The sequence below is a fragment of the Dipodomys merriami genome, unplaced genomic scaffold (assembly GCF_024711535.1).
Source record: "Dipodomys merriami isolate MVZ:Mamm:240054 unplaced genomic scaffold, mDipMer1.0.p SCAF_8, whole genome shotgun sequence".
Lineage (NCBI taxonomy): Eukaryota > Metazoa > Chordata > Mammalia > Rodentia > Heteromyidae > Dipodomys > Dipodomys merriami.
This window is the reverse complement of record NW_027206401.1, coordinates 6,197,021-6,210,253: the sequence shown is the minus strand read 5'-3', so window position 1 is coordinate 6,210,253 and position 13,233 is coordinate 6,197,021. Positions and strand designations below refer to the sequence as shown.

At 51.3% G+C, this 13,233-nt stretch overlaps 1 protein-coding gene across 1 annotated transcript in view; it reads right to left on the bottom strand.

The window, feature by feature from the left end:
• Ezr (ezrin) overlaps nucleotides 1-13,233 on the bottom strand; it is a 45,360-nt gene that overhangs the window by 8,506 nt on the left and 23,621 nt on the right. The window contains exons 2-7 of the mRNA XM_070010428.1: nucleotides 12,969-13,052; nucleotides 8,440-8,535; nucleotides 7,350-7,624; nucleotides 6,968-7,051; nucleotides 6,590-6,736; nucleotides 1,212-1,308 (exon numbers count right to left, since the gene is read on the bottom strand). Coding sequence (XP_069866529.1) covers nucleotides 1,212-1,308; nucleotides 6,590-6,736; nucleotides 6,968-7,051; nucleotides 7,350-7,624; nucleotides 8,440-8,535; nucleotides 12,969-13,052 — 783 coding nt within the window. The remainder of the gene's footprint in view (nucleotides 1-1,211; nucleotides 1,309-6,589; nucleotides 6,737-6,967; nucleotides 7,052-7,349; nucleotides 7,625-8,439; nucleotides 8,536-12,968; nucleotides 13,053-13,233) is intronic.

The window sequence follows — 13,233 nt, the reverse complement described above, 5'->3', positions numbered from 1 at the left end:
TTCAGGGCAGGCTCTAAGGTCCAATTTTGCTTCTGACCATGTTACAGTCATGTATACATCCCAAATATCAGCTAAGGGTTCACATGCTGACAAAATAAAAGTGAAATAAATTCCCATAATGCACTGGTCTTTGCAGCTTGCAACAATCTTTATGTCCTTTTCTAGCTGCCAGTCTCCTGTGTGTGAGGCTCCCCTTCCCATGTGGACAGACCAGGGAATGCCCGTGTCAGGGGCACGGTGAACCAGAGAGAAAGTAGGGCTGGGGGCACAGAGGGAGCTGTGGGGGCCAGCCATGCTCAGGATATGTGTGGGACTTTTCTTTTTGGTTGGTTGTGGGGTTTGAACTCTGGGCCTGGGTGCTGTCCCTCAGCTCTTCAGCTAAAGGCAAATGCTCTACCACTTGAGCCACAGCGCCACTTCTGGTTTTCTGGTGGTTTATTGGAGATAAGAGTCTCTCAGACTTTCCTGCCTGGGCTGGCTTTAAGTCGTGATCCTCAGATCTCAGCCTCCTGAGTAGCTAGGATTACAGGTGTGACAGGTAGGACTTTTCTTAACTAGGGTTAAATTCAAAGTCAAATTCAGAGCCAAGCACCCATGACTTACAACTGTATTCTCAGGAGGCTGAGATCTGGGGATCTCAGTTCAAAGCCAGCCTGGGCAAGAAAGTCTGTGAGACTCTTATTTCCAGTTAGCCAGTAAAAAGCTGGAAGTGGAGGCATGGCTCAAGCAGTGAAGTGCTAGCTGTGATTGGAAATGCTAAGGGAGAGCGGCCAGACTCTGATTTCAAGCTCCAGTATCAGCACTCCCCCTTCTCTCTTCCCCCCAAAAAGTCAAATTCTGCTTTCCCAGACTGGCAGGTCTCACTGCTCTCCACGAGGGGAGTGGAGCGAGGCTGGCACAGGCTGGCTCTCCACACAGACATTCTCTAAGCCAGGCGGGCCGTGGGGACAGCAATGCTTGCCATTGGCCAAGGCCAGTGACTTAGGATGCGCTTTTCTCCATATGCAATCTCCAGTTACCACACCTAGCTTTCTGTAGACACCTGGTCTCCACGAAGACCTCCCGAGGCAGCGGCCAGCGAGCTGGCCCTCAGTGACGGACTGCGGGTGCCGCTCAGTACAGAGGAGTCTGACTGTTCTTCCACTGATTTAGCTGTATGGACAGGAAGCCCCGGCCCAGGGAACCGCCGTGGGGAATCCACGTGAACTTACAGGTGCCTTCTTGTCAATGGGCTTAATGACGAACTTTTTGTCATTGAAGGAGATGTTCCTGATTTCACTCCAGGGAAAGCCGATCTTTGGGGTCAACCTGAGAGTAAAAAAAGAAGAGTGGGGGGTGGGGGAGGTTGGGATGGTTAGATTTATATAAATATACGTCCTCCGTTGTTCTGACTGAGATTTGCAAGTTTCTATGAACTCAATTTGTATGAAGAATGAATGATAACCTATTGTTAAATAGTCCCCACCGCCTCAGGGCTGGGACAGTGCTAAGTCTCCACTTTATGGCTTCAGGCATCTACCTGTTTGGATACCTCGGTGGTCACCCTGTGGCCCTGCTGACCTCTTGAGAACCAGATTCTCCCCACTCCACCCCCATCAACGGGGACAAGAGTGCTCTGGAAGCAAGGAGAGACCCCCACACCACCATCCAAGCAGAGCCACGTGTCACCTCCCACAGGACACAGCAGGAGGGGGCAGGGACCTGTTGCAGACCAGCAGGTTGAAAGGAAGCTTGATGGGTAGGGATGGTCTGGCTATGGTAACCACCAGGCCGCAAAAGGCCTCAGCCTGCCCGGTGGCTGCAGAGGGTCCAGCGGCCACCATCTGCCTGCAGGAGGCATGCGGGACACTGGCCAGACCAGCTGGCCTGTCAAAGCCTCTTCTGCAGCCCTGTCCTGACATGCGCACTAAATGCCTGGAAGACACAGCTGACTGACACGTTTCGTGGCGCTCCAACACACAGGGCGTTGGTTCAGTTTTTTTCTCTTCATGGATGGATGACGGACTTTTTAGAGGCTTTGCTGGCAGGTCCCAGGGCTCCTGGAAGGAACGCAGGCTGTGGCCTGGTCACGCGGGGCTCTGCGGCTCACAGAAAGGCTGTGTGAGGAACCCTGGAGGCCGCTGCTGCCTGGCACACTGGCCTCCGGCTTCCCAGGGCGATGCTACGGACCAAGTGATCACTGCTCAATCCACAGCCACACCAGCTGCCAACTCCCAAAGCTTCAGGAGGTCAGGCTCTGGGCTCTGGTTCCTGGCATTAGAGGACCTCTCCAAACAGTTTCTGGCCTGAACATGGACTTCTAAGATTAACAGGCATCTTTCTTTCAAGGGTTGGGTACATCAGTTCCTAACCCATTTCCTGGTATGTCTGGGAAGTGTGATGCCCCCCGCCCTTTCAGCCCCTCTCCCACCATTACCAGGGTTTGAACTCAGGGGCTTGCATTTGCTTGGCTTGTGTTCTACCATGTGAAACGTGCCTCCAGCCTAGATTTTTGCAGATTACGTCTGGAGGACGTTTTTGCCCAAGTTAACTTTGAATTGTGGTCCTCTAGATCTGAATTTGCGCACAGTAGCCAGGATCAGAGGTGGGAACCAGCTGTCTTTAAAACCTCATATAAAAATCCATAGCCACTCATAGGCATAATTGTAGAATCAAAAAATGAGAGCTAAACATGAAAGCTACAACTCACTTCTGATTAGAGAACTTCCACTAATTAATTCTTTTTCCTTTTTTTTTTTTGTTGTTGGTTGTGGGGCTTGAACACAGAACCTGGGCACTGTCTTTGAGCCTCTTTGTGTTCAACACTAGTGCTCTACCACTTGAGCCACAGTGCCACTTCTGGTTTTTGAGTGGTTAATTGGAAATAAAAGTCTTATGGATACTTTTCTGCCTGGGCTGGCTTTGAACTGCAATCCTCAGATCTCAGCCTCCTGAGTAGCTAAACTCCTACTAATTTTTAACTATAGGTGGAAAATGAAAGCACAAGGGCTCCCCCTTCCTCTTTTTTAGAGACACACGGATGCACATGGTCTACCTAGGATTTATTCCTGAAGTGTCCTTGCTAGGCCACCCTCCCCCCAAAAAAGTGTGAATCCTTGTAGCTTTAACAATCATATTTCATCGTATTTAAATTTTACCTCAACATTTACTGAGCTCTGTGCTCTCCTTTCGGGAAAAGCATGCTGATGCCACAATTTACTCTGAAGTGTGCTAATAAGAAGCTGGAGAGCTACAGTGATGTGGAGTTAAGAGATGTGATTCAGCAAGTGCTGTGTTGAGTACTTTCCTGAGTACTGGTCTGAGTACCTCCCTGACTACCAGCAATAAGTTTAGTCCCCCATTGGCCCCAAGCTCCCCAGCATTATCTCTCTTAAAGGGATAGAGCTCATAACCCTGGCTAGCTTCCGGAACAGCCATTTTTTTAGTTTCTGTCTGGGCAGAGAGTGTCAGGTAGAACTGCAGTGCAGCTGCATGGACTTCCGACTTCCTCTCTTTGCCTGTGTATGCTCACCTGTCTACCTCCAGGAGGAGGGGAGAGGAGGGCGGGAGGAGGGAAGAGGAAAGACGGGAGGAGGAAGAGGATGGGGGAGGGGGTGGAGTCAAATGCTTAGAGTCCTGCGTACTCTGGCACAATGGGAATACACTTCATGAAAGGAGAGCCCAGGAGAATCTTCCAGTCACAGCCTGGTGAATTCCAAAGAGGACACAATCAAGACGTGGTGGTTTATTTGCGGAGCATGGCGTCTCCTATAGCTCAATTTACACACTCGATGGATCAGATTTCCTCCATGAACAATGTATTAAGACTATCTAATTCTCACCATTAGTTCTACTGGTAAAAAGAGCAACTCAACACCCAGACCATTTAGAGTGCTCTGGGGTCCACAGGCCTCCAGAACAATCTCCTGCTTATGCCTCAAATCACATGGTCCATATCTATGCAGAGGGTGGGGGGGGCTGACAGCTGATTAAATGTCCACCTGAGGGCTTTTCCTTTGAAGAGAGGGTGTGACTGGGAATGGAAGGAGGGAGCCCGGATGTGGAGCTATCCAGGGCCCTGCGCTGTCTGTGGGGTGAAGACTGGGGGAGGTGGGAGCTGGCAGGGGCGTGCTGGGTGGGGGTGGCGGGAGCAAGGGGCTCCGAGCTCCGATTTTACTTGGTGAAATGCTGCACAGTTCCGTGGGTTGGAGCGGTTGCAGGCTGACATCAGCAAGGCCTGCCTTAGGGCTGTTCCTTGCAGCTGGAAAAACCTGTTTGGACGGTCCAGGCTGTGGCTCAGTTACAAAATCCAGCCATTCAGGAGTTCAAAGACTGAGGAGGTTTCCCACACAGTTCTCAGGAGGACACCCCACGCCTGCAGCTGCCCACCCCTTCCTCCAAAGCAGGGGTCTTCAGGAAGGGTGGGAGGCTGGTTCCTTTCCTTAAGACTGTTTTGGTTCTCTACCAAATTCTGGCACACTGAAGGCAGAAGGCGCACGCTGCAAGCCCTCAGCGGGTCACCTACCTCTGCCACACTGCTGCGACACCCTGATAAGCATATCACTTGGTACTGCGTGATTCTGTACACCGTGGCACACTGCTGTGGCGCAGCAGATTCTTTATGTGCATATCCTGCGTCAGAGGCAGCGGCAGCAGCAACGGCCCCCCCCCCCCCCCCCCGCCCCCAAATGCAGAGGAGGTTTTATGGGGAATGTGAGGCATGGGGAGCGGAGACAAGAGACATCTGGAACAGAGTGAGGAGACAGGAGTGTCACTTAAAGAGACAGCACCAGGCCGGGATGGAGATCCGGATGCGAGCCACAGCCAGGTGTTGGTGACTCATGCCTGTAATCCTAGCTACTCCTGGCCACTGGGAAGGCTGAGATCTAGGGATCACGGTTTGAAGCCAGTGTAGGCAGAAATGTCTATGAGACTCCTATTTCTCATTCATCACCAAAAAGCTAGAAGTGGAGCTGTGGCTCAAGGAAGAGCACCAGATGTGAATGACAAAGTCAAGCCCCAGTACACACACACACACACACACACACACACACACACACACACACCCAGTACACACACACACACCCAGTACACACACACACACACACACACACACACACACACACACACACACACACACACACACACACACACACACACACACACACACACACACACACACACACACACACACACACACACACTGCCTGTCACAGGCTCAGGTACATCCCAGGAGTCTAGGCAGCTGGGCACCATGTATAGTCCACAGGCACAGGGCTGGGCATTGAGATCCTTGCTGGTTATTGCCTGTCCCTGAGCCATGGCTGGGCTGCAGGGCAGGTAAAGCTCACAGAGACACTCACAGCAGGGGCCCAAGGCTCCTTGTCCTGCCTGGGAGGTGGTGTCTACTGCCCTCTTTTCTTGGTTTGTTTTGAAGCTAGGTCTTGCCCCGTGGACCATGTTGGCCTAGGACTTGCTATTCACCTGCCTCTGGCTCCCAAATGCTGGGATTACAGGCCAGCATGTCCACACTGGTGTCTACTGCTTAAGTCAGGGAGATCATCTGGGAGCACAGAAAATCCAGGCTTTTCCTCTGAGGAAACTTGTCCTCACGGAGGCAGATGGGTTTCCTGGTAGACAGAAGGCACAGGCACCAGCTCAGCGACCACAGCATCGGCGGCTCCCCGCACCAGAGGCTCCTCTACAAACTGCTCTGCACTCAACTGACCATGACTGACAAATAATGCAATTCCCGCGAAGCAATTAGATACCTTGTGTAAGCTCAGGAGGTTTAGCTAATTGTTCATACAAGCGGGCTGTATCATCTAGAAACAGTCTTGGCTGGCTGGTTAGCACTAGCCAGGAGTCCGGGGTCTGCTTGGGAAGGAGCCAGGTATAGGCTGAGGCCTACGGCAGCTGGGGGTGGGGGCCTCAGTGGGAAGGAGGGAGTCTTCTCCAGATGTGACTCTCCCCTCTTCTCCAAGGGTCCCAAGGTTGCTGTCTGTCCCACCAGCCCTTCCTCCAGGCTTCCTGTGCCTAAGCAGACTATGGTATCAGTAGCTGACAGAGTTCACCTCTGGGCCACCCACCAAGATGGCTACAGCACAGTCCAAGAGCCGTAACAATCCGTACACCTGTAACTGGGAGAGTATGAAGGAAGCGTTGACCTTGTACAAGAAGAAATGTACTCATTACCTGACTTATGAATGCTAACCCTTCTGTACATCACCTTTATAAAAACAATAAAATATTTAATAAAATATTTAGTGGGATGCTGGTAGCTCACGCCTGTAATCCTAGCTACTCAGGAGGCTGAGCTGAAGATCGTGTTTTAAAGCCAGTCTGGGCAGGAAATTAACCCCAATTAACCCCACCAGAAACCCAGAAGTGGCACTGTGGCTCAAAGTGGTAGAGTGCTATCCTTGAACAAAAAAAACTCAGTGACAGTGCCCAGGCCCAGAGTTCAAGCCCCACGACCAACAACAAATAAATAAAAAATTAAAAAAAATATATATATTAATCGTCCCCACCCCCAGCAATCACTGTCATTTTTGTCCATTTCCAGGTCTGCTGCTCCACCAGCTAAATAGAAAGAGAAACTTCAACTCACTTATCGTCTTTCTCGTAAATATTTAGTCCCAGGGCATCAACACCAAGCCAGAGGTCTGTCCCTTTCTTGTTTTTGATCTCAAAGTAGTTGATTCCATACATTTCCAGGTCCTGGGCAATCTTCAAGTACTCCAGCATAGCATTATCTCTAGGGAAGGAAGATGAAGCACAGCGTGGTGGTGAGCAGCGCTCCAGGTAAAACTTTGACCACTCCTTCACAGACAAGCAATCGCCAAGATGGTCTCTCCTCTTAAGCAAAGGGATGCCAAACCAAATCCTTCCCTACCCGCAAGGCTGGGGGTACCTCAGCTCAGGCCTCAGGCTAGCACTATGTGGGGTGCTGGGAGAAGAACGTAGGCCTTTTCTGGCCATCACTCACTTGAGCATGCCACGGTGTTCCGAGTGCCACACCTGGATCCGGTCTTCCCACTGGTCCCTGGTGAGCTTGTGCTGGTCCATGACTCTGGATTGAAGGAGGGAGATACAGAGCCAGGCATGGAGGTCATGAGAAGCCAGTGACTGAGTCACCTGTCAGGTCCCACAGAGAAATGCACTGGTCCTCTGTGGAATAGCAGTGCGTGGAGGAGGCTGGGGCTCAATACTTCTGAGGTCCAGAGCCCTCAGGGCAGGAACAGAACCCCCAGCCTAAAGGAGCACCTGACCTTGAGTGTCCCCCACTTCCTGTCAGGCTCTCCCTTCCACAGCCCTCTCCCACAAGGGATGATGCCCGTGCTCACTTGGGCCAGGTCACCTCTGCTCACCTCTGCGGGATCAGCCTCTCTGAGCTGAGATATCCAGACTTGTGCATTTCTTTGTTATAGTCGCCAAACTTGGCCTGCACGGCGTAGGAGCCCAGGAGCACGGCTGTCTCTGGGGGGCAGTAGATCTCATCGCTGAGGATCCCCTCCTTCACTTGCAGGAAGAACAGCTTCTGGGTGATGTCCTGGATGAGTTCCTCAGACACGTCCTCGGGGTAGAACTTGGCCCTGAACTTGAACTGGACAGGGTTCTCTTTCCTGACCTCCTGAGCAGACACCTGTGTGACACAAGCCAGCTGTCATTACAGACTGCTGGTGAGTGACTCACGAGGGTCCTCAGCACGGATTTCAGAAGACAGGTGTCTGTTCTGAATGAAGTTCATAGTGTTTGTTCTCAAGTTCATAATTTTAGCACTCAGGATTTTTTTTTTTTTAAAAAAAGGTCAGTCAGAAGCACTACTGTGCAACCACACTCCATGGGAAAGCTATACCACGGGCCTCGCTATCCTTCCCAGCCCTTGTCCACAGACGATCCTGTCAGTCCCACAGAACTCAGCTCTGCAGGTGCTCTCCTCCTACGTCTAGCAATCCTGGAACTGCCCACCTGCCAGCCTGGCCCTGGGCTCTGGGACTGAGCCACACTTCCTCCAGATCCTCAAGACACAGCAGGAAGGTGGGACAGGGTGGGGTCAGGTGGAGAAAAGTAGTTTTCAAAGGAATATGAAGAACATATGTTCAGCTGATGGCATCTCTTTATAATTGTTAGTGGAATTACTCAATCTTTGGAATTGGAAGATATTCTATCACATATTCAAACAAAGCAATAACAGGTTCTTACAACACAGAGGGTGATTCATGGTTTCTAAGATTAATCTCACTGGAAAAAAACCCACAAAATGAAGGTCAACTAAAAGGGAGGCTGTTAACCAGGATCTAATTTCCAGCCCTTGTCCTGGCTTACTGGAAACCTGCAGCCCTCGGGCCTGTAAAAACTTTTACACAAATAAAAAGGAACCAAAAAGACAAAGAGTTAAAACTGCTCTGGGCAGAGAAACTCCAATTAATAGCCTGTAAATAGTTAACCCCGCCTTACCTTTTTATCAAGTTTCAACCAGGTAGGAAATCCTTTATTGTCTGTATACTGGAGGCCAAAGTACCACACTTCCCGGAGACCAATGGTCTTAACCACCTGTGGGAGACAGAGGCCCTGGCATGAGAAACCGGACGCCACCGGCAGCCATGCTGTCCCCAGAAGAGCAGGTCTGCAGCAGCTCGCTATGCCTGCCATGCCCTGTCTCCTGTGGCCTTTGAGCCACACAGAGTTGTCATCCATGCGAAGGCATTCATCACTATCTTTAAATCTTGTTAACTCTTTCTCCTACTCCTCCAAACTCTGAATGCAAAGCACAGAACTGTGGGACCCGGTCCACCTGCAATCCGTGTGCACAGGTGTGTGTCATTCATCAGAAATGCCCATGTGGGTAGTGGCCAGAAATGATCGGTGCAATGCCTGAGCTCTCTGCTGTCACTAGGGCCTCAAAGGTCACTAGCAATCAGGAATGGTACTTAGGAGCACGGAAGTAGAGGTTCCTGGAAGGAAGGCAGGAAGCAGGGATTGGCTGTTGGCTACAGATACAACAGAGCCATGTAGGCCTCTGGAACTGAAATTCTGGGAGAGCTGTGGTAGGATCCCAACAGCAAGGACTTCACAACCACCACACAGGGTCGTGTCCTGTGGTGCATTCCCTAGAACACCTGTTGCGGGTTGTTCTCATGAATGTCTTGGAAATAAACAGCAACAGTTGGATGTGCGGAACATGAAGCGAGTCCTCAGCTTGGACACACCATTCTAAATCCCAAGGCATATAATGTAAATCCTCTAGAAAATGTTTAACCGTGACTATCCTTCAAATACCATGTTGAAGGAGCAAGAGGGCTGAACACAAGAAACCACACGAGAGGTATTTGCTTAAGGTAAACCCTGCAATCTTCAATAAACACCTGGCCTAGACCGTTTCGCCATCCACAGGGGCAGATTCTAACGAATGCTCTTGAGTACCTTTTTATTAAGTGCCTAGCGTCAATTTGTTCAACCTCTCCTTCCACTCCTCCACCCAAACAGGGAGAATGGACTACACCTAAGATTCTTCCACAATGGAAGAAAGGAAATTCAGCCGTGCACAGTGTTCTGCTCCCGGGTTGTTTGTGTTTATGGCAGTCAAGCATGGAGAGAGCAAACACCAGGTCTACCCGATCCTGCTTATTTCCTCTTTCCTGCCAACCTGCCCCTTGTCATCTGAGGCCGTCACAAAGTATGCAATTAAGGCCCGCATGCATAAATGAACAGGTGCTCACTCTAATCAGGTCCTCCCCGTCTTCGTCCACCCATAGCCTCAGCCTAGTCCTGAAGGAGCCGGGAAGAGCTCCCGCCCAGATGACCACCCTCTCCATTGCCCTTCAGCACCTACTAACCATTGGGTTCCCTCCTGCATCTGCTCTATGCCGGAACCAATCTCAGCATCCAGAACCATTCTGGACCCCCACGCTCTCAGTGGGAAGCCAACCCCGGCACTCTATCCTAGTACACATCTTCACTGGAGAAATCTACTTCCCATGAAATGATCCTCCCTATCTGTTATTGAGCCTTATTTCTATCACCATGGTAACCTCAAAATGACACGCTGGAATGAAAACAACCATCCTTTCATCAACGCATTCCAAAAACATCCCACAGACCCTCCCTTTGGGGGAAACCCCACATTCCCACACAACGCCCCTTATCATTGCTTTCAGGCCTATTCATAGTGGGAGAGGGGGGCGAAACACTCAGATCCATCTCCAGAGGTCTGGGTGACAGGATTAGAAGAACAAGACAGGGGACATCGGCTCTACCTGACCTTGACCACCAGCTACCGTCTCTTCCATGGCTGAGCCGGAGGCCTGGTGGTCATTTCGTCCAGCCCCTATGTGGCAGCTGGCCGCAGATACGTTTCAGGGGGCCTCCCGCCAGTCCTGAGCGGCGGCACTGGGGGGCTTCCGCGGGGTGGGCAGGGCCTGGCGCAGAGGCACTAAGAGGATGGGCAGGCTGAGGAGGAATGGCTTCCAGAGCCTCTCCCACTTGGCCCTGAAAAGACAACCTGGGAGAGCCTGGCCCACCACGTCTCTCTACCACTCCGGTCTAGTTGTTCCTCGTGTCCTGCGGTTTCTTTCTCTGCTTTCAGAATGCTCCTCCTACGGCTCACTCACAGGGAACGGCTGTGCTGTCTGGGAGGATGGCTGGGGTACCTGCCAGCCTGGGGTTCAGAGCCAATGCCGGAAGCCAGGCCACTGCCCAGGCCACTGCCCATACAACACCCAGCGGGCTCCACGCAACTTGTCTGGGACTGTCACTTAGGAAAGACCTGTAGATTTTGACCCTCAATTCAGCTTCATATGTCCAGGCTCACGCCTGTAATCCTACCTACTGAGGAGGCTGAGATCTGAGGATCACGGTTCAAAGCCAGCCCAGGCAGTACATATCTGCTCCTCAGATTCAGCAGTACATATCTTTAGTCTTGCTATGTGAGGCAGACCCAGGGACAACCTCTAAAGAGGAGTGACCGTCTGGCTGCCCGGACCACGCCCACCCTGCAGGACCAGCTCAGGGTGCGCCCTGGCACCCTGGTCACACCCTGGTACCACGGCTTGGCTGCAAAAGCTGCCCTGCATACCGGGTGCTTCCTTTCTGGAGGAGATGGAGATTGGATTAAGACCAGATGAAGGCACCTGGAGACTCTGAACCCCTGGCTGCCCTCCCAGCCCTTCACCTGGGGCTTGGGGGTTGAGTGCAGGCACGGCTGCAGCCAGCAGGATTCTCAGGAAAGCAGGCTCTGGTTCAAGTGCTTTGAAACTCCTCTGCCTCCTGGACTCCTGCCCCTGAGCAGAACACACTTATCCTAGAAAAGCAGGTCCTGCTCCCAGCCTGGAGTTGTTGCATGGAACGCATCGAAGGCTTCGTGGTGGCCCGGTGTTCTCATTCAAACTCTGCCATTCCAGGCAGGAGGGGCAGGCGGGCGGAGGCACCTGCCTGCCATCACCAGGTCACTCCAGGGCCGTGGGCCATGCTGTTGACCTCAGTGAGGCCCTGCATGATGGGGTCTGCCAGTCACCAAGCTGCGGGCTAGCACAGAGCATGTGGTACTTCCCTTGCCACAGTCTCAAGTCTCCGAGTCAATGAAGGTGGGCAGAGGAACAAAAAGGCCAGAGGGAAGTCCGGGTTTTCTAAAACCAACTACGGAGTGAGAGCTAGGGCACCACTCCCTCAGCCGGGTTCATTTAAAACATGCTGGTGGCCGGCGCCAGTGGCTCACGCTTGTTATCCTACCTACTGAGGAGGCTGAGATCTGAGGATCACGGTTCAAAGACAGCCCAGGCAGGAAAGTCCATGAAACTCATCTCCAATAAACCACCAGAAAAGTGGAAGTGGCGCTGTGGCTCAAACGGTAGAGCGCTCGCCTAAAGCTGAAGAGCTGAGGGACAGCGCCCAGGCCCAGAGTTCAAGCCCCAGGACCGACAAAACAAAAAATATGCTGGTGAACCGTCTCACTTGAAACCAGTATTCTGCAGCACACTAGGCTGCAGGCTTGGCTGACCATTTCTAGTGTTTGCTTGAGAGAGAGAAGAGAAAAAGGCAACAGAGCATCCAGAAAGAAACAGGAGCCAGGTACTGGTGGTTCATGTCTATAAACCCAGCTAATTAGGAGACTGAGCTCTGAGGATCCAGGTGTGATGACTCTTATCTTCAATTAACCACCAAACTGCCAGGAGAGGAGCTGTGACTCAAGTGGTACAGTGCCAGCCTTGAGCCAAAAAGCTTTAGAACAGTGTCCAGACTCTGAATTCAAGCATAAACACACAAATAAAAATATAAACAGCAGAGACTAGAGAGCCCAATGCCTCTGGAGTCTTTCCAGGGTTGTCTGCTAGGCAATGGCACGCCCTCCTCGTGGTGCTTGGGATAGCAAAGCTGAACCACAGAGATGGTTTTTAAATAAAGCAGAGACAGCCAGGAATGATGAGTTGGTCCAATCTGGTCTGCTGACTATTTGCAAGGTAAGAATGGTTTCTATTTTTTAGATGGTGAAGGGCGGGGGAGGAGGGAGGTCATTGTCCCTCTATAGTGTTACTGGAACTAGGCCCTGTTCATTCATTCACAAGTTTCTGGCTGCTTTCAATACTACAATGGCAAGATTATACAGTTACAACCTACACTGCATGGCCTACAAGCCTAAAAGTTTTTACTGTGTGGCCTTTTACAGAAAAAAGTTGGCCAACTTGTGACCCAAAGCTGTAAAATCTGTCAGGAATGGCTTTCTGTCCCACCTTGTTTCAGGAAGACTGAGCCATTAGAAATGACTATGTCTGGAACAGCTGCTGCTAGGAAACAAACCAAGTATCTTAATATTTAACAAAAATATCCGTCCTTTAAAAGTGTTCTGTAATGCTATCACGAATGCCATTTTCTCCTTTCCAAAGATGATTTTTTGTCATCTATTGCATCAAGCGGGCAAATCAAGGTCACTCAGCAAACAATGATTTGGAGGCGTCACAAAAGTTTCCCTCTCTCAAGGCGTAGAAACCAACCTGATCAAAAAGCTGCTTTCCGGTGGTATTTGGCTGGATGGCAAACTCCAGCTCGGCATCCATGGTGGTAACTCGAACATTGATCTGCAAGACAGAACAGAACACATCACATTCTTTGCTCTGATGACCTGGACTTCCGCAGGAGCACGGCAGCTGGGGATCCCCTTCCACACCCACGCCCAGACCAGTCATAAGACACCTTCCACACGCCCTGACTGAACAAGCACACAGAGCCAAGGTCAAATGCGTGACCTCTTTGCTTTAA